We start from the raw sequence: 23,008 nt of genomic DNA, 5'->3' as shown, positions 1-23,008 counted from the left end.
TACATTTCATAGATTTATTACCGGACTCTATGTAAAAAAAAATATACAAAATGGAAGCCAGATCTCGTTCTGAATTTTCGGTGCGCGCATACACCCGACACCATTACAACCTCACACAGTGGAACAAACAAGCACAACAAACCCTCAAAACACCCCACAACACTCTCAACAATGTTCAGGGTTCACATAGGCTATTCTGTGATGCTGTGTAATGGTGGCTGCGTGCGTGCGTGTGTGAATGAATGGAATCACCGTTCATTCGCGGTAAAACAGTGTGCAATGTTCGAAACCGTGAGAAGGGAAATGTTCAGCTTCACAGGCACGCAGCCATAGCCAAGTGTGCTGTCGGAATTTCCCAAATCCACACGAAAGCAAAAAAGGTGTTCATTAATAAGGTGGAGATATTTTCTTACGTTGAACTTCCGAAGTCCGTAAAACACATTTAAGAAGGTATAGCTACCATAAGTGTAAAGACAGGTCACGAGTAGGAGTATAAAAAGCAGTCAGTGCTATTTGTCGAAATAGGTACCGTAAGTGTGTAGACTGGTCACAAGTAGAAGTATGAAATACAGTAAGTGTATTTCAGAGTTCTTAAAGATTGGGTAAAGTGTTTATTTATTTATTCACTTGCATTTGCAGTGTTCGTGTACATTCACATTCAGTCATTTAGCAGACGCCTTCGTCCAAAGTGACGTACAAGGGAGAGAACAAGCTACGAGCAATATAGACATAATACTGCCTCGTAGAATCATGACTATAAATGTGAAACGTAATTGTTAATGATACAAATATTCTCGTATTTATTGTTATTATAATAATTATTTTAATCCGAGGATGTCTGTAGAGTTGACGTGAACGCAATCACCAACGGGTTCTCACAAATTCAACCGTCAACCCTTTTAACACAGAGTTTTTTTTCAAATGTCAACCCTCAACGCGATTCCTCAAATCACCACAAGGTGGCAGCCTTTTCCCTTGTTTTTCAAGCAATTAATGTTTTTTCAGCGCATATGAGGTTACAAAGGTCGTTACAAGGCTTAAAACAAAAAAATAATATAATGTTTATGTGGCAGAGAATCATGCCAATTATGAATCATGACCCATATTTAAAGAGAGTCGCTGGGGGGTCCAGTAGTCCCAGGGAGGAACCAATGTTGATCTAAAATCATCATCATTGCACATTTAAATGATTCGGAGTGTTTTGCAGCCTTTTCCCTTGTTTTTCAAGCAATTAATGTATTTTCAGCGGATATGATGTACCAAGGTCGTTTCAGGGCTTAAAACTAAAAAAAATAATTTAAAATCAAAGAAGCATCGCACATGATTGCGAAAGGTTTCATTCAACTCTGGGGATTAAGCTACACGCCTGGATATTATGTGTAGGCCTATGTGGCAGAGAATCATGAGAAAAACGGTGTTTTTTAGAAATAAAAAGTAGTATTTTGCACTACACTGCACTACACTATTTTGAACAAAGATGAGACGTCGTTGTGTGGTGAGAACTGATAAAAAATCGATAACAACAATCGCTGCCATTTTCTTTATTTATTGGTGCCACCAATAAACAAAACAGGATTCCAGTCAATGGAAAAATGGCCTCTCCCCACCGACGATTGACGTCTCATCTTCGCTCCTTGAATGTCGATAGTTAATGGTATGGAGTTATTGAAACTTACTACGTGTAAAAAAGACTAGAAATTGAATGTTTATTTTTCATTGAATGTTTATATAAAGTTGCACTGGGTGCCTTTAAGGCAGTGACACCTGCCGTAGAGATTTTTCAGCATTCTAAAGCTGGTTTCTCCAGACGGCTGTTTCTCACTGTTTTGTTCAAAACATGGTTCTGCACATTGCATAAAAAAAAGCATGAATGGCTGAAATGAAAGACACTAGGACCACAATGGGTGGTTCTGGGAAGCTTTTTTTATTATTATGACATTTTAGTTTACATTTCAGAGCACCAAATAAAAATATTTTCTGTATAGTTTCAGCGTAGAACTGGGTTGACCTAGCACACTAACATTAACATTTTCTGATTCAATAACTTATTAACAATATCTTATTGGACAGTTACACATCTGACAGTGAGTGTAAAAAATGTAAGCAGACTTTTACAATTGTGATCAGGAAACCTGCCCTGATGATGGACTCAGTCTTTTGGAAAATAAAATCAGTCTGTTGTAACCGATTCTGAGTATTATAAACTAATTCACAATAAGAAGATGGATTACAAATGCTGGTTTCAGTGCGATTTAATTGCAGATGTTTAAGCCACAATTAGAGAAAAACCACCGGCAGTCATTCTGCAGAGCTGCGTTCGCGGGCTCATATTTAAAAACATAAACAGACACTCCCACTCAAGCCATAATTGGCTGTCCCTTACCCCAATCAAATGACCTCCTGTACTCTAACTCCAACCAATCAGAAGGCTTACTAACGACCCTCCCCTTCTAACTCATCTTTACACGTTTGCTGTGTGTGTGTGACTAAAAACCCCTTGAACTAATTAAATGATTTGCTATATTTCTTCTTACTTAATTGTTACAATCCATCATAATTCCCCCCTTTGTGTCTGACCAGACACACTAAACATAATCTTCATTACTCTATCAAATACACACTATCAATCCCCTATATGATGAAACAATTACCTTTGAACTCCTATAAATCAAAACCCATTTTTAGCATTATTTTAAACAGTCCATTCACTCCCTCTAAACAAAATGTAACTAAAACCCCCTATACTATACCACAGTCTCATTAGGGCAGTCCTAAATGAGCACACAGTAATGTTTACATTCTCAGGTGGGCAATATACGTTCACATAAAAACATACAATACAAAACAATAAACATCCAGTCATGTATGCAGTGTTGTGCCTTTGAAACAGTCCTTATGTGTATGAATGTCCTTTCTGGTATTCTTGACATCCTAGATGGCATTTCCTTGACCTCACAGGCAAGAGCGAAAACCCCTTTTTCTTCAATCTTCAAATTTATATCTTGGGGAAATTCTCTTGCTGCCTCGTCTTCGTACGACGACACCCCTTTTCGCGAGCTGTGAGTGACATCATGCATCTCTTATTCTCATTTCTGATACAGTTGTGTATAACATGAAAGTCCCATTCATGTCTTGCTGTCACTGCCGTCCAACCGGTAAGATGAATCTCAACGGCGATGATGATGATGGCCTGGTCCTTGCATCAGGTCACTGGCTCCCTTGCGTTCCTTGTCCTCTCTCTGCTACTTTTCTGAAAACCAAACAGAAAAAAACTACACCAGTATCACGAAGTCTATAGAATATCCTTCATTAAACCAATACAAACAAAACTTAAAAACATATAGGAATAAACAATTCAGCTCCAGTTGTGAATGCAATATTATGCAGATGATCCGTCCTAATATGTATGAATGTTCTGCGCCGTTGTAGAATTGTTGTAGATGTCCCACAACAAGCATCTCCTTCAAGTTCCACTGATGAGGCCTTCCATCTGATTCCGCCAGAGAGCATTCTCTGAAGATGTCCCATCAGGCTCCTTCCCTCAAGGATGAGACCCATCCATCTTCTGCAGCATATCCATGACCTTGGCAACCTCTCAGCCAGGTCGAGTTGCATCCAAATGGTCCCCAATAGAGCATCAGCTCCTTCGAATCATGGTCGTCCCACCACCTAGTGATCCTACGCCCTGCAAAACAGTCGACACAGTACAACACAATTAATCCTTCTACCTCCCAGCCCTATTGGCTGGAGGCTCCACGGTTTCAAGAACCTTAACCAGTCTCCCGACTGGACCAGTCCATATGCGTCCACCTGTGTATACATAATTTCAAAGATTAAAAAACAATCTAAACACATTATTTTCACATATTTCCTAGACATACTTCAAAAGTGTGTTGTACAATATCCAGAGCAAGCATTAATTTTACTGCATATTTCCCATAAATGTATTATTGCTATACTATAATATTCCCAAACTGCTTGATTAAAACAAAGATTCCACAAACAAAGATTTCACATAAAACATATACTTACCTGCAAGTGTGCTGAACCATTCCTCAGTAACCCCTTTCGGCACACTCACACACCCATTCCTTCCTTGACATTCACACTTCCAGCTGCATTTTCTCTCCAATCACTCCTCTGCTAATGCAGCTGACAAACATTCAGTTCATCCCCTCACATGCTCCTTCAATTAACTCTCGTGTCCCACCATGACTGCTCCGTGTAGACTTAAAAACTTCCCAGTAGTTTACCTAGTTACCTTACATATAAATATAAACCATTTCATCTTATCCATAATTATTCTCTACTCACCATAACTTCAGTTCCTTAAATAAACTACCATCAGTTTAGCTACAGTATCTCTCCCACAGCTCATGACACTTACCATCTCTTGGCTTCAGTTCTGTCATCAGACATACATTTACCCATCATATAAATATATCCATCACTCTACTGCAATGTCTATGTTAGTTATACCTTATCATATATAGTACAATACCTGTACACTTATACCTTTCAGTATAATACATCCAGGAAACAATGAAATTCAGCGGCCCAATCCAGGGCTTTCACCTTTATTTTACCGCTGAGCTCAGGTAATCAAGTTTTCCTGAACCATAAAAAGAATAAAGAAGCATATCAGTGAGTAATGCCTGTACTCACACCCCATAACATGCCCCAAGGTCGATCTTTACTCCTTTATTCATCAATATAGATGCTACAACCGTAGCATTATGCAAAATTTTACTTCCCATATATGAATGACCAAAAACCCATAAATCTAATTTTCTGTATCCTCCCCCCTTACACACTTATAACTAAAAGTGTGTAAATAGACAAGGCAGATAACATGTATGAAGTTGCCATGTGGCCACAATAGCAAGTCCATATTTTAACACGCCTGCATTTTAACCCTTTTGAAATATGTTTGGTCTATTCCCCTGACCTAATGTCATCACATATGTACAGAACATAATTTACTACTAAGCTTGGCTTTAACTGAATTGTTGAGGACACTGTTTTAGCAAGACAACATACACACATGGCCTTTCAAAGCATGAAGGCACACCCCCCTTAGTTACATTATAATTACAAAGGCTGACGTTGGTAGGCTCGACTACTAAAGTACCCCACTCACACCTGGATCAATAATCAAACCATTTCTTCCCTACTTCCCATCAACCAACGAAAACACAAACCATCTCTCCACTTTCTTGAGATATTTTCACCAATCCTGTAAGACACTTAAAACAATGTTATTTTCACATACATAGTTTCACAAAACAACCTTAAATATTTTCAATCCATCCCGCAACCTGGCTCCAGGTTCCACTGTGCTCGCGCACAGCTTCTCTCTCTGTAACTCCTCTCATCTATATGTGAAAACTAAGCGAAACATTACATCTCCTATTCCTCTTTCTCTATATCTCTTTTAACTTTCCATTTACCTTCCCATTCTTACTTTACATTACCCTCTCATTCTTACTTTCTTTGTCTACCCATTGTCCACTTTCTTCTATCTTTAAATGCACATCTAATTTCCCTGTTCTTAATGTTATTTCAGGATTTATCTTATGTGTTACCCCCTTATTTATTACATCTTTTATTCCTAGTTCATATTCTAACATCAACTCTTTACACCATAGCATACTTCATATAATTCCTAATCTTGCTTATAAATAAACCCTCTGTCTCATCAACCATTTCCACAGCGTTCTACTACAACCCCCGATGCCCTTGCATATTCTAATCTCCTTCACTCTCTCTCCTGCTGTTTGGCCTGCAACAAAGAGATTTCAACACAGATCATTATCAAACAGTTTTAAACCAGAACCCCTAACCTAACTAACTATATAACACAATCTTTATATTGTAATTAGAATCACATTCTTGTATTCTAGCTGCAACTATCCAACTTCCAGCATTTATCCAATATAAAATCCATTTTTCAACCCAGTATGCATTTCATCATTAACATGTATTTCCCCAGTAAACCTAATTTCATATTCTTAAACTGTTAATAATCCCATGTGTGAAACTCAATACATACCACTAGCAAGGAGCAATCACCAACCCTTATAATTCATTATCCAATATTCATATAGCCATACTTTATCCAACTATTCAATTATTTATTTTTTATTCCCACTAAGTCCTATTCATACTCCAATTCCAATCACTATACCAATAAGATAAACCCCTAATTTCATTCTACCAATCTACAATCCTCAATCAACACCCATGTAATAAACATTTTAATAACTAAAACTATTCCTTCATAACCATCATATAAACAGTATAGATTCCTGCAAAGTTCACTCATTGTATATTACTCCCCAGACTCTCTCACTCAATCACTCTGACTTCTTGAGGCTCCCCCGTTAAGCGACCTGAATGTCTGATTTGCATTAAGGTGTTATCCTGTGACACTTTCACGTCACCTTTTCCTAATCCATTCAAAGGCAGCCACATGCTGGCAATGGCTCTCTTCATCATTTTACCAACATCGCTCTCCTTAAACCCAAGACCCACTTTAAGTGTAACGTGTGGTGTTATGTTTCCAACATCACGGGCTAAAGTGTACAACGATGGGTCCAATCTTACCAATGCTGCCACGCCTTCAGGTCCCACAACTATACACTTAACCTTTAGCCAAACCACCGTCCTTCCATATAATGCCTCTCTCCATTTCTCATCGCACTCATCATTCCCTCCTGTACCAATAACATCTTTTACCATAACAGCACAATGTATTTGAACACAATGATTTCTGAGACTCCCATGCCACTTATAAATAACAGGTCCCCACTCATTCCAAATCCTTTCTTCCCATTCTAAGCCAAATAAACCTATCCAATACATCTGTTTAACTTGAGATGAAATGGGTTCTTTTAAATCAATAACCCGGTGTTGTTTCTCTCTCCCATCAAACTGAATTAAACCTGAATTTAACAATGACCCTTAATACATGGAGCCAAAACCACCGGGTTTACCCACCTGTGGCTTAATGTCTCTCTGCTCCCCCACCTCCTGTCTGTTAACACAATGTCTAGAAATATGTCCCATTTGGCCACAAACCCAACACTTCCGGGGCTCATCTCTTTTTCTCTGTCCCATTCCAATGCCTGGCCTGCTGCTGCTGCCTGCTCCACCCCCTCTGTGTCTTACCTGACTATCTCCCCACTTAAGATGAGGCTGAGGTGGCCGTTCCCAATATGGCTGCCTATGTATTTGCGGTGATGGATCATGTACTATTTGTGAAAATGGTGTTGTCCGCTGTGCCTGGGCAAATATGCCTATTCGCAGTGCCTGTACTTGACCCTTTTTTATCCCTTCCTCCTCTTTCAACTGGTTCTGAACCCACTTCCTCTGTCTTTCACCAGCTTGTTTTTTCAACTCAGCATCAATCTTCCTCTGTGCATTAACAAAATGAGTAACAGTATCTCTAAATTCAGCCTTTGACATAATTGCAATCCGATCGTTTTTCTCCAGTTTTTCTCTCACCAACACTGGAAGTGCTTCAATAATGGCCTTCCTCATTAATTGCTGCATCCCCTTATCAATATGTACATCTGTCTCCATTTGCACACGCCAGTACGCCTCAGCCCCTTCCAAAAATGCAGAGGGACTTTCATCTGATCTTAACCTGTTAATAGACAAACTTGACAGAGACAACTTATTCGGGTACGCCACTCTCAGAGCTCTCCACACATTGTTTCTGTAATTATCGAATGATGCCTCATTCACCAGTGAGTCCCCCATAATGCTTCCTAGTCCCACTCTATCCAACACCTCGGTAGCCGTCTTTTTATTGAGAATCTGATTTAGTAACATCTTAATGTCTCCTATAGCTAAACGCTTCCCAATCATCTCCGCTTCAAACTTTCTTATCCACATCCCCGCTCCCTCTTGTAAAGTAGGAAGCCGTAATAGTAAACCGTCCAAATCTGTGTGCCCGAATGGCTGGTATTGAGAACCCGTTCCCTTTGTAATTAAAGGCATAATCAAATCCACTTTCCTGACTGGTGACTTCATACAATCTCTCTCCCTCTCTTCCTTCTCCTTCTCCATCACCAAATGTTCTAACTGTTTAACCTTGTGTTTGATCTTCCTCATTTCGGCTCTTTGTTTCTCCAAATGCAATTCCATTCTAAGCATCTCCTGTGCCCCTGCTGTTAACTGACCATCATCCTCATCTCCCTCCACATCTTCTGATAACAGAGGAACTACCCCCACTGCTAAATTAACATTTTCACTCCTCTCAGACATGTGGCCTGGCAAACTGTCCTCTGTCTTGCTCACGCATTCCTCCAGATCAAACAATTCCCGGGTCATCCACTCTTCTCCAGCCCCCATATCACCTTCAGCTCTTTCAGTCCCTTCTGTAGATTGTGATAAATCTTGCCTGTGCTTAATTTCCTTTTCTTTAGCAACTGTCATAAACAATGTTAAAGTATATAACTCCTTCTGTCTTTTCATTTTCCTCTTTCTACTTTTATCCTTAATTTTGTAATCCAAGATTTTACCCTCCATCTGAGTTAAAAGCTTTATATCAAATGAACCCTGATCAGGCCATGAAATGTTGTGGTTTTCAGTTCTCTTTGACCATTTTTTACAGTGATGCCTTACCAACTTTCCATCTAATGGATATAATTCAATTACTACCTCTAAAGGCGTATGTTTTACTTCCACTGAAGCCATCTCAAAATAAAACTATCAATTGAACTTTTAACAACTGCACGTGAGATCTGAGGAACCACCTTTCCCCCTTACAGAAACACAGGCTCACAAAGAAATACTTCCTTGGATCTAAAAATCCCACCTTTCCTAAACAAAGGAGTATACAACACACCTCCACGTGGACAACAAAGAAATGCAAATACACCCCACTTCGCAATAGTATATATTCTCCAACTACAAAGTTTATATAACTATGAACTTTCGTTTTTAAAGTATATATAGATACCACGTCTCCTAATAATAATCCAACCACACTATTCACAGTATTCCAATCTAAATCAAGCCTTCAGCCTACAATACAAGTCGAGTCTCCGTTTTTAACCCCACGTGTGTACAAAATGCTTACCTCCTCACAGACAAATAACAGCCAGCCTAGTATTGTTATTTCCAACAACACACAAATCTCCTTCGTGTCTACAAAGTGTCAATATGCGGCGCCGGTACTAATATCAATGTATTAGAATAATAAACACGTTAAACAGTACGTCTCTCGTGTTTTAATACCACAAATTCAAACTCCTCTATCTCATGAAACAACGGAACCCACAATTCCTCTTATTACAATGAAACAAATTCATCCGAATTGTATACTATACTTTCAATAAGGATAACAGCACAATTTAAAATCCCTTTAACCAGTAAGTATCACAACCACTATAGTCAAAGTGGACAGAGAATCGCACTGCGTTCGTATGTGGTCAGATATTCTAATAACAATTCAAAATGACTTGGCTCCTGAATCACATCAGTAAGTTTATCAAGCTGAATGCAAAATATGGCGATGTGATATTAATATAATTACCAGATAAACTTTCCCAAAGATTTATCATTCAACCCATCTTTGTTCGATTTAACTGCTGTTTAGGAATACATAGCCTACATACATTCATTCACCCACGTGCACACTATTGCAGCAATTCCTATATGCTGAGTTTTAAGCACTGCTTTTTACAGAGATCTTTAGTTACCTCATAACAGTGAAATATCCCTATCACACAAATCCCAAACAAACGTTCCTTTTTCAACCCTCGCAGTCACACACTCACACAACGCTTAGATAATAAAAAAATCCTATCTCCCGTGAGATTTAGCCTTCCTGGCTTAGGACTTACTACCAGCCTCCGTGGCTGTAGGCCTATTACTTTCCCTTTTTTACCGTCAAACAAAAGAAACCCAAGAATAAAAAAACTACAACCCCACTGAAACTTCCCATCTACAATCCAATCTGTGTTCGTTTTAGCAAAGACTAACAGAAGAGAGTTCAGTTCCGACTCAACTTACATCCATTAATAAGCAGAATTCACTTACTTTTTTATACGAGGCCTCTCGGACAAAGTTGAATCAAGGCTGAAACTCACAGTTTTCAATCTTTTTGCTATCACATCGGGCCGTCACCAATATTTTGTGGCCAATTCTTAGTATTATAAACTAATTCACAATAAGAAGATGGATTACAAATGCTGGTTCCAGTGCGATTTAATTGCAGATCTTTAAGCCACAATTAGAGAAATACCACCGGCAGCAATTCTGCAGAGCTGCGTTCGCGGGCTCATATTTAAAAACATAAACAGACACTCCCATCTTCCTCAGGAGTGGTTGAACTCCTCACCCAATAAAATGACCCCCTGTAATCTAACTCCAACCAATCAGAAGGCTGTCTAATGACCCTCCCCTTCTCACTCATCTTAAACCGTTGCAGTGTGTGTGTGACTAAAAACCCCTTGAACTAATTAAATGATTTGTTATATTTCTTATTACTTACTTACTTAATTGTTACAATCCATCATGATCTAGATGAGGATATCAGGAAGTGAGTTCAGGGAGGTCAGTGGGTGTAGGAATGGGATTCTAAGACTAAACCCGGTTGTGGGGGTCATACAATAGTTACTGCTGTAGGTTATAAGAACAGAGTGTTGGATTACATTGTGTTGTTTTGCTAGACTAGAAATGGTGTTAAAGAAAAACCTTGGATTGTTTTTATTGTTTTCAATCAATGAAGAATAATAGGCTGCTTTCGCATCAGAAACTGATTTTTATAGCTAACAAGGCCATCCCTCCATGCCAGGTGAAATACCTAGAGTTTGGTGGAGTACCATTTTCAAGTGCATGAGTCTGGTCAGGTCCGGTCACCACTGGCTGGAGGCAGCCGCAACACCACGTGTAGCACCTGGGATCCGTTAAGGCACTCCTTCACAGTGCAACAGGTGCTGTCTGTAGCCCACAAGTGCTAAGCACAACGACATGGCTACCCAACCATAACATCTGAGCAGCAGGATATAACAACAACAACAAAGCTGCCTTTGTGAGCATTCCACTGGGTTTTCAAACAGGCACCTTTCTTCATCAGTGGTTCGTTGCACGACAGCTCCGAAAGGCTCAACTCAGTGTTTCTATTGTTTGCAAATTATATACCAGCTCATATATGGAGTGATAGGTGAAAATTCACCCCAGTTATCTCAGTACTCCGGAGCTTCATATAAGTATATTTATTTATTTGATTATTATATTCTTAAGTCATTAACAGTGTTTGGAAATAATCTCACTCATGGAGTTTGGTATACGCTGTTAGTGTAGGCTAAATAAATGCTTACGTTAGCCAAAGCTAAGCCTGTTATCTGGAAAGCAAGCCCACAGATCCACAAATAGGCTCACACTGGAGGTGGAGTTGTCTTTCCAAGCCCCGATAATGACACACCATAAATAAGGGATGCACCGATACCACTTTTTCATGAACCGATACGAGTACGACTATTTTTATTTGTGCTCTTGCCTATACCTAATACCGATTAGTCTTTCTCTCTACCTTTCACTGTCTGTGTTTGTGTGTATGTGTGTGTGTGTGTTCTTTTGCAAGACGTCAGTTAAGGTTGGTTGCTTCGGTCTTGCACCACTAGCATTTGTGAATAACGTAATTATAAAAACTTTTTTTTTTTTTGTATTAGTTTTAGTTTTACTCGTTTTCATCAATAAACCTGGAGCTTCGAGGCTACATCCTGACTTTGCGTCTTTCATGAAAGGAGTTAGGCTGGCTGTCTATATGTGTTAGGATACAATCTTGGAGGATACTACAATAAGCTTGACACATTTTTCTTTTAACAACCCGACGGAGTAGGCTTATAATCACATGCATCCTTACCAAAAGAATAATAATGATTCATTATCAACATAGTAAGTGATTAATCAGTACCCACATACTGTACATACATATACATACACACATACCTCTGTCCCAGTTCTCCCTCAGACCAATTATACAGTAACTGAAACAGTTTGCATATGCACATACACATCCTGTGAAGTCTGGTTCACATATATAGTATACAGTATGTGTTGATTATACAGTAAGTGTGTTTTATGATTTTATTCAACATTTGCTAATTTAATTTTGACAACCTGAGAGCAAACAAAGCCTTGCGCACCTCCTGGGATATTTGCCGAACCCTTAGGTTGAGAACCAGAGCCCTCAGGAAAAAGTCTATGGAGAAAGATTATTTCAATCATGTTGACCGAAGCTCTCCTAATTATAGCCTCTATAGATGGACCTCGCCATAACTGACCTGTCTATGGACCTTATGTGCTTTCCTGGTTCTGACTATTCTATTTCACATTTCATAGTTGTCTTTGATAAATAGTGACATTTAGAACTGCTGGGAGGTGTTATCTGATCAGGTGTTGCTGACTGACCGAAGGCTCATCTCTTCTCCTTGTCCTTGCTGTTGGCCTTGGGGCTGTTGGCCTTGGGGCTGACGGCGAGTAAAATCCCTCACGAACCCTCGCAAGCGTCTTCCTGTTAAAATAAAACATCTATATTAATACACATCCTGTTTATACTAAGTCTTGTGTCGTACTTGTTCAAATCTTTTGGTCTAAAACTAGTGAGCTAAATAAAAGGTATGTAAAACAGCCCAGTTGGCATTGATTATGGCCAGCCAATATGCCAAATGGAGCCTTTTGGCAATATTGTTGGCAAAAAAGTTGGCAGGGTGTTCCGTCCCGGACCATAGAACTACACATGCACAGCCTCGACAGCAAGTGGGAACAGCAGGTGTATTCATCTTTTCCTCACATGACATACTATTGAGATGATTTCGAAGGTATCAAAAGCAGTTGCTTATAAAAACATACCTCAAAAGGGGTAAATTGTTGCATAGTTATGCATTTATTATTATCATAACAAGTTGTTTTATCTACCACATCCTCTGCCTTGTAAAGGAAAACCTCAACTCTATGTATTTAAACAACTAAACAGAGAAAACAACTGCCAATTGCTCTGCATCACTACAGTGTCATTTTAGAAACTGTAGTAAAAGCTTAAATAGCAAGTGGGCAGGATAAGATGTCATGTTCTGTTTTAGTGTTAAAAGATTAGGAAAATAAAGTTATGTTGATCTGCCACTCAAAATATGGTAATGTAGCATTGTCACATTTAAACTTGGAGCTATAGGAAATCTTCCACAAAGGTAAATGTAAAATAGCCAAAGACAACCCTGATATCATCAGTCACGGCTACTAGATTATTGAAAACTTTGCACACTGTCAATTAATTTCTACTGGGTGTTTGATATGAGCATGATCGCTACATTACCCCTCCCTGGTCTGCTAGGCGGAGTTGTTGGTATCTTGAAGTCTTGGCTCCCAGGATCCTCATGGATAATGCCCAGGCAGGTGTTCCATTTGTTCCAGTTGACCTCCTCCACTCTGAAAAAACAACAACACACGCTCCAATTAGCCATTGTTAGCGACTCCAGTCAATAAGTTCCAAGTTTACAATGTCAATAATAATAATAATAATAATACATTTTATTTATAGGGCGCCTTTCAAGAAACCCAAGGTCGCCTTACAACAGTGAATAAAACATTGAACAATACATAATACAGCAACAACTTTACAGCTTATAGGCTTGCTTAAACAGGTGTGATTTGATTTGTGTTTTAAAAAGAGCGATTGAGTTAGGGTCCATGTTTCTGATGTCAGGGGGGAGGAAGTTCCAGAGGTGAGGGGCAGAGCGGCTGAAGGCTCTGGATCCCATGGTGGACAGATGGGCTTGGGGGACGGTCAGGGTAATGGAGGAGGCAGACCTGAGAGACCGGGTAGGGACATTGATGTGGAGGAGGTCAGAGAGGTATGGAGGGGCGAGGTTATGGATTGCCTTAAATGTGTGGAGGAGGATTTTGTAGTTAATGCGGTGTTTAATGGGAAGCCAGTGGAGTTGATGTAGAACGGGGGTGATTTGACTGATGGATGGCGTCCTAGTGACGATACGGGCAGCAGCATTTTGTACCAGTTGAAGTTTATGGAGGAGTTTGTGTGGGAGACCAAAGAGAAGGGAATTGCAGTAGTCCAGGCGGGAAGTGACAAGGGAGTGAACCAGGATTGCGGCGGTGTTGGGAGTGAGTGAGGGGCAGAGGCGGTTGATATTGCGGATGTGAAAATAGGCAGATGGTGTTGTTGATGTGGGTATGGAATGATAGGGTGCTGTCGAGGACGATACCCAGGCTTTTAACCTGAGGAGAGGGGGTAACCAAGGAGTTATCTATGGTGAGGGTGAAACTGGGGTGTTTGGTGAGGGTGTGTTTGGAGCCAATGAGGACTGCTTCAGTTTTTTCACTGCTAAGCTTTAGGAAATTGGAAGAAAACCAGGATTTGATTTCCTGTAAACAGGCACAGAGGGAGGAGGGTGGGAAGGTGGAAGTGGGTTTGGTGGAAACGTAGAGCTGGGTGTCATCCGCATAACAGTGGAAATGAATATTGTATTTACGGAAAATCAGTCCAAGTGGGAGGAGGTATATGATGAATAGGATAGGGCCAAGGACAGAGCCCTGGGGAATTTCCGGATGGCATCTGATAACTCGGCGGCAGAGGGGAGTTGGAAGCATGAAAGTGGTACAGAGATGGGGGAGTGGAGAACTAGAGGGGGTGGACAACTAGACATGTGAGGGGTTAGTTGCTGGTGGATGGTGGCTATTCTTGTGTTGAAAAATGACATCAGGGTGTTACAGTGGTCAGTGGAGTAGAAGTGTGGGGGAAGGGAATCTGGGGGGCGCAGTGTGCTGTTGACCACTGAGAACAGGGCCCTAGTGTTCCCAGCACCAGCAGTGATTCGGTCATGCAGGGACATATCAGACTTCGGCTTTGCCGTATCAACCTCGCTAACGCTTGGTAGATACGTTACAGCCTCAGTCTGATATGTCCCTGCATGACCTCACTCTCGGTTAGTAAGTAGTTATTATTGACATTGTTTCTACATTTGAACCGTTGTACATTTTCAATAACATTACATCCATTAGTTAAACCTGGATATTTTATCAACATTTTTTATTTCATTTGATAAGAGCTCTTGTTTATAACAGATCAAATCTGGCTGGGTCAAATGTGGTTTTATGATTAGCTGTGTAATATAAGTACAAAGTCGGCAATACACTATAGGTTAGTTACAGGCTACTAAGCAGTAAGAGTACTGCCATTTGGTGTTACCAGGCCCCCACCTGGGGGGGGCACCCAGCCCGGCCATGCCCCACACTTTAGAAAGCACTGAAGTGCAGTATGTGTCACCTGAAGCACCAGCGAAGGTCCTCTCCATCCCCCTTGCCCAGGTTTTTCTCTACTCCAGAACGAAGTCTGCGCCTCAAACACTGTGGTAGACGTCTTTCTGTATCTAGGATGGTAATGGCTCGCTGGAAACGTATGAAAACATAGGTACAAACATGAAAGACCATGCTCAATGATCTCCCCTCGGATGGTCTACCAGAAAAACAGCTGTGTACATTCAGTCACTTTACCTGTAGTCTCCAGATGCTGGTGCTCTCCTCTGAGATCTTCTCCACAGTTTTGTTCATGAGGGCGATGAGCATGTTGAGGAGCAGAATGTAGGTGAGGACGATGTAGGAGATGAGAAGCACATAGAACACCTCCTTGTAGCGGTACTGCTCAGTGAACTCCAGGTCCCCCATGCCTATGGTGAACTTGAACAGCTCCAGAGTAGTGAAGTAGAAGTTCTTGTAAGTTGGCTTTGTGCATTTGTTCGAATCTTCAATAAACATAGAACGTGATTTGGTCTTTGGTTCATCCAGAAGAGTGACTACCGCTAAAAGACAATGAAAAAAATGAAGATGGTTTATACAAAGGTAGGTATACAATAGGTGCCTATGGCTTTTGAAACAGTATTCAGAGATGATATTAGCTTTGGATTAACTCTCTAACAGTTATGTTTTGTATGTTTACATTTCAAATACTTATTTACTAATATTATATTTCCAAACAACTATTTATCAGTATTTAGGAGGGAATCCATGTACCTGATGAAAATCCAAAGAGGAAAACCATGTAAACAAAAAGAAAACGTAAAATGTCTCCAAGAATCATCTAGAATGACATAAAAATATGTGTGATTATCTACGAAGAACTTCAGGCTGTCAGGAGATGACAACAAATGGCATCCAGCAGTGGGCGCTATGCAGCATATGGCAGACACCTTCTGTATCATGACGCTGTAAATGCCCATGTTTCTGGATCCTCTGGAGAAGTAGAGGAGGTTCATCCAGCTGAGAGCCAGACAGAATACCATGAGCCCAAGGTACTCCATCCTGCCACAAAAGTACAGCAACACAGACGCCAGGAAGAGAACTCCCTGGAAGAAACTAGGGCCCGGGACAGAAAATAAGATCAAAAAGACATTTTTGATTGTAAATCTATTTTTTAAACTACCAAAAGCACACAAAGAGAGGATTTTTTGTCTCCATGTGACTTACAAAAGGAGTTCACAGAAGCCATCTATTAACAAAGTTCCCAGTTTTGGACGTTTCCTTATGAAATCCAAAACCTTGAGAAAGAACAGTATTAGTCATATAAGCCCCCCCCCAAAAAAATATTTCATAGCAATGGTTTTCCATTCTAACAGTGATACATACCCCTTTCAAGAAGAAGTAAAGAGAAGCCAAGAGAAGTATGAGTTGCCCTGCCAGGAGAAAGTAATCCTCTATCGTATACTCCAAAGGATATGGTGGCTGGGAGGAATGAATGCAGTGGGGCAGTTCAAACCCAATGCTATCACAGAGCAATCAATCATTGGAAAACATTTGGTAAAAACAACTAAAGTGAATGACTGACCAGACCAGCTGATCCGTCTTTCCTGAAATAGGCCACAGTGGAGAATACGGAGAGGTACATCACATAAACTACAAAATTGAAGAGAAATATTGGATAACCAAATCTCTTCCACTTCTCCTCCAGCAGCTGATTGAGTGGTTCCACCTGAAGCATCTCCAGACGATTCTGAAATCACAGTTTAGCCTACCTCAGTACTGCCACAAGCTGGAGTCTATCATATCAATTCCTACCTCAGTACTGCCACAATCTGGAGGCTATCATATCAATTCCTACCTCAGTACTGCCACAATCTGGAGGCTATCAATTCCTACCTCAGTACTGCCACAAGCTGGAGTCTATCATATCAATTCCTACCTCAGTACTGCCACAATCTGGAGGCTATCAATTCCTACCTCAGTACTGCCACAATCTGGAGTCTATCATATCAATTCCTACCTCAGTACTGCCACAATCTGGAGGCTATCATATCAATTCCTACCTCAGTACTGCCACAAGCTGGAGTCTATCATATCAATTCCTACCTCAGTACTGCCACAAGCTGGAGTCTATCATATCAATTCCTACCTCAGAACTGCCACAAGCTGGAGTCTATCATATCAATTCCTACCTCAGTACTGCCACAAGCTGGAGGCTATCATATCAATTCCTACCTCAGTACTGCCACAATCTGGAGGCTATCAATTCCTACCTCAGTACTGCCACAAGCTGGAGGCTATCATATCAATTCCTACCTCAGTACTGCCACAATCTGGAGGCTATCAATTCCTACCTCAGTACTGCCACAATCTGGAGGCTATCATATCAATTCCTACCTCAGTACTGCCACAATCTGGAGGCTATCAATTCCTACCTCAGTACTGCCACAAGCTGGAGGCTATCATATCAATTCCTACCTCAGTACTGCCACAATCTGGAGGCTATCAATTCCTACCTCAGTACTGCCACAAGCTGGAGTCTATCATATCAATTCCTACCTCAGTACTGCCACAATCTGGAGTCTATCATATCTATATGGAGTGATCTTACATTATCACATCATTAGTGTGGATTTTACATTTTTAGTACCACTCATTATTTGGCCACAGTTCCACACTAAACTGATGACTTTGATACACTAAATAAGGTTTTAGTGTGTTACTGTACAGACGCTTGATACCTTGATTAACTCACTAACCTTATTTCAGTCAAATAAGATTAGTGAGTTAATGGTACAGTGTTTTATATACTGTATTATAAATATAAATATATATTGTACGTATATTGTAAGGTACCAGGCTTAAACTGCCTACACTGCCAAATAAATCATTAATTTGAACATTTGTAAACCAATATGATATTTATATATCCAATCGTAATGATACAAAACCTGCACAAACGCTTATGGCTTACTGGGATTTCAGTTCCGTAAACGACTATCTCCAGGACAGATTTTTTCTCACAGGTGTCAAGTGATGACAGGTCGTACAGTGAGGAATAGACAGGCCCATAGGCCCACTCCGTGAACTTCCTGGAAAGATGTCTGGTCTCTTTATCCTGGAACTCTCGATGTAACATGTGTTTCAACAGCTTCAGAAAAACACATAAACAAGAAGGAGTAAAAATGTAATTATGCAATGAGCTTAGGAGAAACAAATCACATAGTATCAAAAATAATACAGCCTTACCGTGTGAATCAATACCAGCGATATGAGCGACGCGATTTCTAAACCCCATGCATTTCAACGGGAGCCAGTCCATTGTGACGTAGACCAGCGATCTGGGCGACGCGACCGATGAAAATTCAAACATGTTGAGCATGAGGAGCGATTTTTCCTGGCGGCGACCAATGAGATTGTTTGGTGTCGTCTTTGACGGTTTGAAAATTGTAGGACTGTATGTTATTTCAACACGCTACACCACGCCTACTCAAAGCGATAGAAGCGATGGAATTTGGTTGCGTCGCTGGTATGGATTTGCACCGTTACACATGCCAGAAATAATGTAATCTAATATAATCAAATATAATCTCACCTCAATCTTGCCTCTTTTGGCTGCGAGTTTAATTGGTGTGAGGCGTTGGTTGTTCTCAATCTCCTCCAGCTTGACTTTCGGGTGAAGCTGAGCCGCTTTGGCCAAGATGTGGTCATACATCTTTATAATGAACTCTGTGTTCTCCAGACTGTTATCTGCTACTAGCACAAGAGCATGGAGAACCATGTTACCCTGTGAGTCTGCCTCCCGCACATCTGCATTCTGGTACTGGTTTTCCAACAGGAAGTCAACTATGTCTCTCTGGTTGGTGCATGCTGCCAGCGAAAGTGGTAGCTCGCCTGTAAACAGACACAACATGCTTTTCAGTGGTGTAGTCCAGGGTATACGCAGGTATACAGAGTATACCCACTTATTTTTCAGATTTCAAATTTTCAAAACAGGGCGTTTATCCTGTGCTGTATGGGCTGATTATAAAAAAAAATAAGAGTATACCCACTTCTCCAGGGACCACTACACCACTGATGCTTTTGTTTAGTTACTTATACAAGGTTAAAATATAGCTGCAAGCAGCGATGGCGGTTTCCTCCTCCAAACATTGTGTACGGAAAAATGCAATTTTGTGACAATTTGTCACTGTATAGAAAAATCCATGCTGCACACTTGCCAATGGGATATTAAATTTCAAATCCAACATTAACAATGCTTTTGCCTTGAAGTTTAGACTGAGTGGAGGCTGTGTGTGTGTGCTTACCCTGTGTGTCTGTGAGAATGTATGTGTGTGACACCAAGCTGTGTGTCTGTGAGAGTGTGTGTGCGTAAAACCAAGCCTGCGCGTGTGTTAAGGGGAGACTGAGTGTGTGAGACACGCGCGGAGGAACAAAGTAGCAGAGAGGCAGACCTTCTATTGAAAATCACCCTAGAAATGAGCCAAGCATGCATGTTTCAAATATTCACCAAAAATCGACTTTTCATCTTACAGTCAACTTTTTTTCAGATTTGTGTACTAAACATTCTCAAGTGTCTTCACATGAACTTGTGATTGAATCAGAGTATCACTTTTTGACCTGTGGATGTGTAAAGCATTATTTTAGCGTTAACAATGCATCCAATTGGCTTTATATCAATAATTTTTCAAGATATGAAGTTGCCTTTGCACATGGGAACATGTTGTAGTGTATTCCAGTGACATATCAAGTTTGGTGTTGATTTCTCAAAGATTTGCCAAGATATGACTTCACTTCCTGTTTGGCAACTTTTCTGCTGATTTTGAGTGGCTGTACCGGACAAATAGTCTGGGAAGTCCCGCCCCTCTTCTTCCGACCAATTTGATTTTGCCTCTGAAGTCGGTATGGCAAACTTTGGATAGCAGTTCATTTCAGCATCTCCAGGATCCTTGGAGCCAATCACAAACTGGCTTTTGGCTACCTGGCGTGCCATTGGCGGATTTAAAATAACCACGTCTACGTAACAAAAGCGAAAGCAAAGAGAAAAGCACAGCAAAACTATACTGCTCTCGCGGCTGTCTTGGATGATTTCAAAAGCAAGTTTTCTTTGAAAATAGAACAGAACCCTGCTCTGGAACAATTCATAGCCTACTGAAAAAAGATGTGTTTGCTTTATTACCGATCGTTGTATCGTTGTATAGTATCGTTTAGGTATGGGAACCGAGAACCGGGTCTTGTTTTGAACCGGTTCCCAATGAGCCGAATCTTTGGAATCGTTAGCCAAATTCATAACCGGGTCTGTTAACGGGTCTCTGTGCTGTTTGCGCATGCGTGAACTCTTACAATAAAGTCAGAACGAAGCAGAAATGGCTACTCGACAGAAGCGATCTAAAGTGTGGCTTTATTTCACCCGAACGGATGCGAACACGGTCACTTGTAACCTCTGTAAAAAATGTATTTCCTCAAAGGGAGGAAGTACATCTACCATGAATAAGCACTTGAGCACACATGGTATATTATTACAAGAATGTCATGTTTTCGATGCCAGCAGCAGCTCAACTAACGTCGGCGCTTCATCCCGTAATTACTTGCCAAGGTAAACTCCTCAACATTTTTTATCATCATAACGTTGTTACTTGTGTGTTATCAGCAAACGTTTGCGTTTTCGTGTTAACCATAACTAAACTTAGCATTGAATTGCTTAACAGAATGGGCGATGTTGGACATTGTCATATATTATATATAACTTACATAACTAGGCTAGCATAACTGTATAATCTTCTATTTTCAACCGTTGGCTAGAGGCAGGGGCAGTGCTTGCCTCCCCTCTGTTGGTCCTAGGGTAGGGTTAGGCTGTACAAAAGACTCCGTTAATAAGCAAGCAACGCGTGCAGCTCCCTCAGTTTGACAGTTCGATATGGATAAGTTTCTCGTAGCCAATTCAGTGGCAGCAATAGCTAAGTGTTAAATATACTGAGTGCCTAGTTTGTACATGATACAAGTAATTATGTTTCAGTACGTTATTGTGTTTGTAGTGGACTCTACATTGCTATTAGAAGCGTTTAGCATAATAGTTCGCTATTAGCAATACAACCAAGCAACCTACAAGAAAATATACAGTCCTTTACCTCAATAACAAGGGCTGTATGTCAGATCAGAAAATTCAGCGATTTTGTTAGTGCCATTTTTAGATGCGTCCGGCATCTCTATAAGAGGGTATGTCCGTCAGTCTGTCGGTCGGTTGGTCTGTCTGAAACGCATTCTTTCAATTGTAATTCCCTCCTGTGTCCACAAGGTGGCAGAGTTGAGTTGACGCATCTTGTTGTCCGCTCGGACTTGTTTTCATTGTGCAAACCATCGTTCGCTCTATAAATAATCTCCATTTCCATCCAATTAAGCTGATGATGACGTTCTAAATCAGACGGGCTCAGAGGCTGCTAGTCTGTCATCGTTACAGGCTGCAGTTAGTACGTCTTCTGTAAGGAAGGCGCATTGTTATTTGTATGAACGTTTATATTAAACAGAACACATTTTATTTAAGTTATGTAAGTTTTATTTAAATGTGTATGTAAACATTCTAGAAATTTATATAAAAGAACATTAATGTAAAAAACCCGTTTGTGCTCTTTTTTCGCCCCTTACCAAATTATAAGAATCGTTAAGAGAATCGATAAGGAATCGGTTCGATAAGCAGGAATCGATAAGGAACCGGAATCGTTAAAATCTTATCGGTTCTCATCCCTAGTAGCATTGGTCTGATTGGTTAAAGGCGTGTCCAATTACGTGACTGAAATGGACCTCCATTTAGTAGTTTGCCAGACTAACTGAGCAAATGAAATGCAGTGAAGGGGCGGGGAATTCCTAGCCTGGCCATTACCAGCCTGTGACTCCATTTCATTTCGTCAGTCAGTCTGGCCTAACCCCGTGCATTTTTGTTTCCGAGATGGGCGGGTGCTTAGCTTGAGGTTTAAAATCATTGGAGTTCCCTTAACCAATCAGCAATGTTTGGTAAGCATTCGGTAGATTAAACTCTTCCCAAAGCCAGTTGGGAGAAGAGCTACGATGTCCTTTCCAATCATAAAACTTACAAGGCAATACTCTTGTTCTCCTTTTCATTTTCTGATGTTCTCGAGAGTTGAGACAACTTTCCCGATAGCTTTTCGTGTCTCTTCCTCCAAGGCGAGTTTTGCGTCACAGCTCTGAACTGTTCGCTGATTGGTGCGGTTGGATTTTGAGGCCGGGAAACGATTGTCAACGGGGTTGGGCCAGACTGAGTATGAGCTTGAAATCAATTCAGGCGGAAATACGTAGGCTGGTGTCACCAGGCTAGGGAATTCCCAGACAACCGGACAAACGGTTGTGAGGATCAAAATTCTGTTCGATAACTTTTGTGAGGCTAGGTCTGAAGATCATCTCTGGTGATTTTGAAGAAGATTTGCCAATTTTTGTTTTGATTTTCAAAGGTTTTTGATAAAACCGGAAATACCGGAAAATCTCTATAACCGGACATTTTTTTTTTTAATAATTATTTTTATTTGGTAGGAAGGCAGCAGAAAATATGATAGGGTACCAAACCATACAATAATCACACATCATTTAAGAAAGCATCCAGTTTTACAAACAAATCCATCATTTTCAGCTATCTTCTAATAATGAATGCTTCCCCTACCATTCAAAATAGGTGGCCCCATCTATTCCCACCCCTTCAGTTCTACCTTAGTTTTGGTTTTACCTTATATCCCTC

The 23,008-nt window shown here is 40.5% G+C and overlaps 1 protein-coding gene across 1 annotated transcript in view; it reads right to left on the bottom strand.

Annotated features, from left to right (window-relative positions):
• Positions 1-13,289: 13,289 nt before the first annotated feature.
• The window catches only part of LOC308366914 (transient receptor potential cation channel subfamily V member 1-like), a gene marked incomplete at both ends in the record, with an annotated part of 34,720 nt that continues 25,001 nt past the window's right edge, over positions 13,290-23,008 (bottom strand). Inside the window, 10 exons of the mRNA XM_080840710.1 lie at positions 13,290-13,440; positions 15,296-15,417; positions 15,523-15,827; positions 16,039-16,105; positions 16,215-16,380; positions 16,492-16,562; positions 16,651-16,746; positions 16,850-17,014; positions 18,239-18,415; positions 18,860-19,158. Coding sequence (XP_080696836.1) covers positions 13,290-13,440; positions 15,296-15,417; positions 15,523-15,827; positions 16,039-16,105; positions 16,215-16,380; positions 16,492-16,562; positions 16,651-16,746; positions 16,850-17,014; positions 18,239-18,415; positions 18,860-19,158 — 1,619 coding nt within the window. The remainder of the gene's footprint in view (positions 13,441-15,295; positions 15,418-15,522; positions 15,828-16,038; positions 16,106-16,214; positions 16,381-16,491; positions 16,563-16,650; positions 16,747-16,849; positions 17,015-18,238; positions 18,416-18,859; positions 19,159-23,008) is intronic.

The sequence above is a fragment of the Sprattus sprattus genome, assembly GCF_963457725.1.
Source record: "Sprattus sprattus genome assembly, chromosome: 6".
Taxonomy (NCBI): domain Eukaryota; kingdom Metazoa; phylum Chordata; class Actinopteri; order Clupeiformes; family Clupeidae; genus Sprattus; species Sprattus sprattus.
The sequence above is the reverse complement of the archived record's forward strand: the minus strand, read 5'-3'. Positions and strand labels throughout refer to the sequence as shown.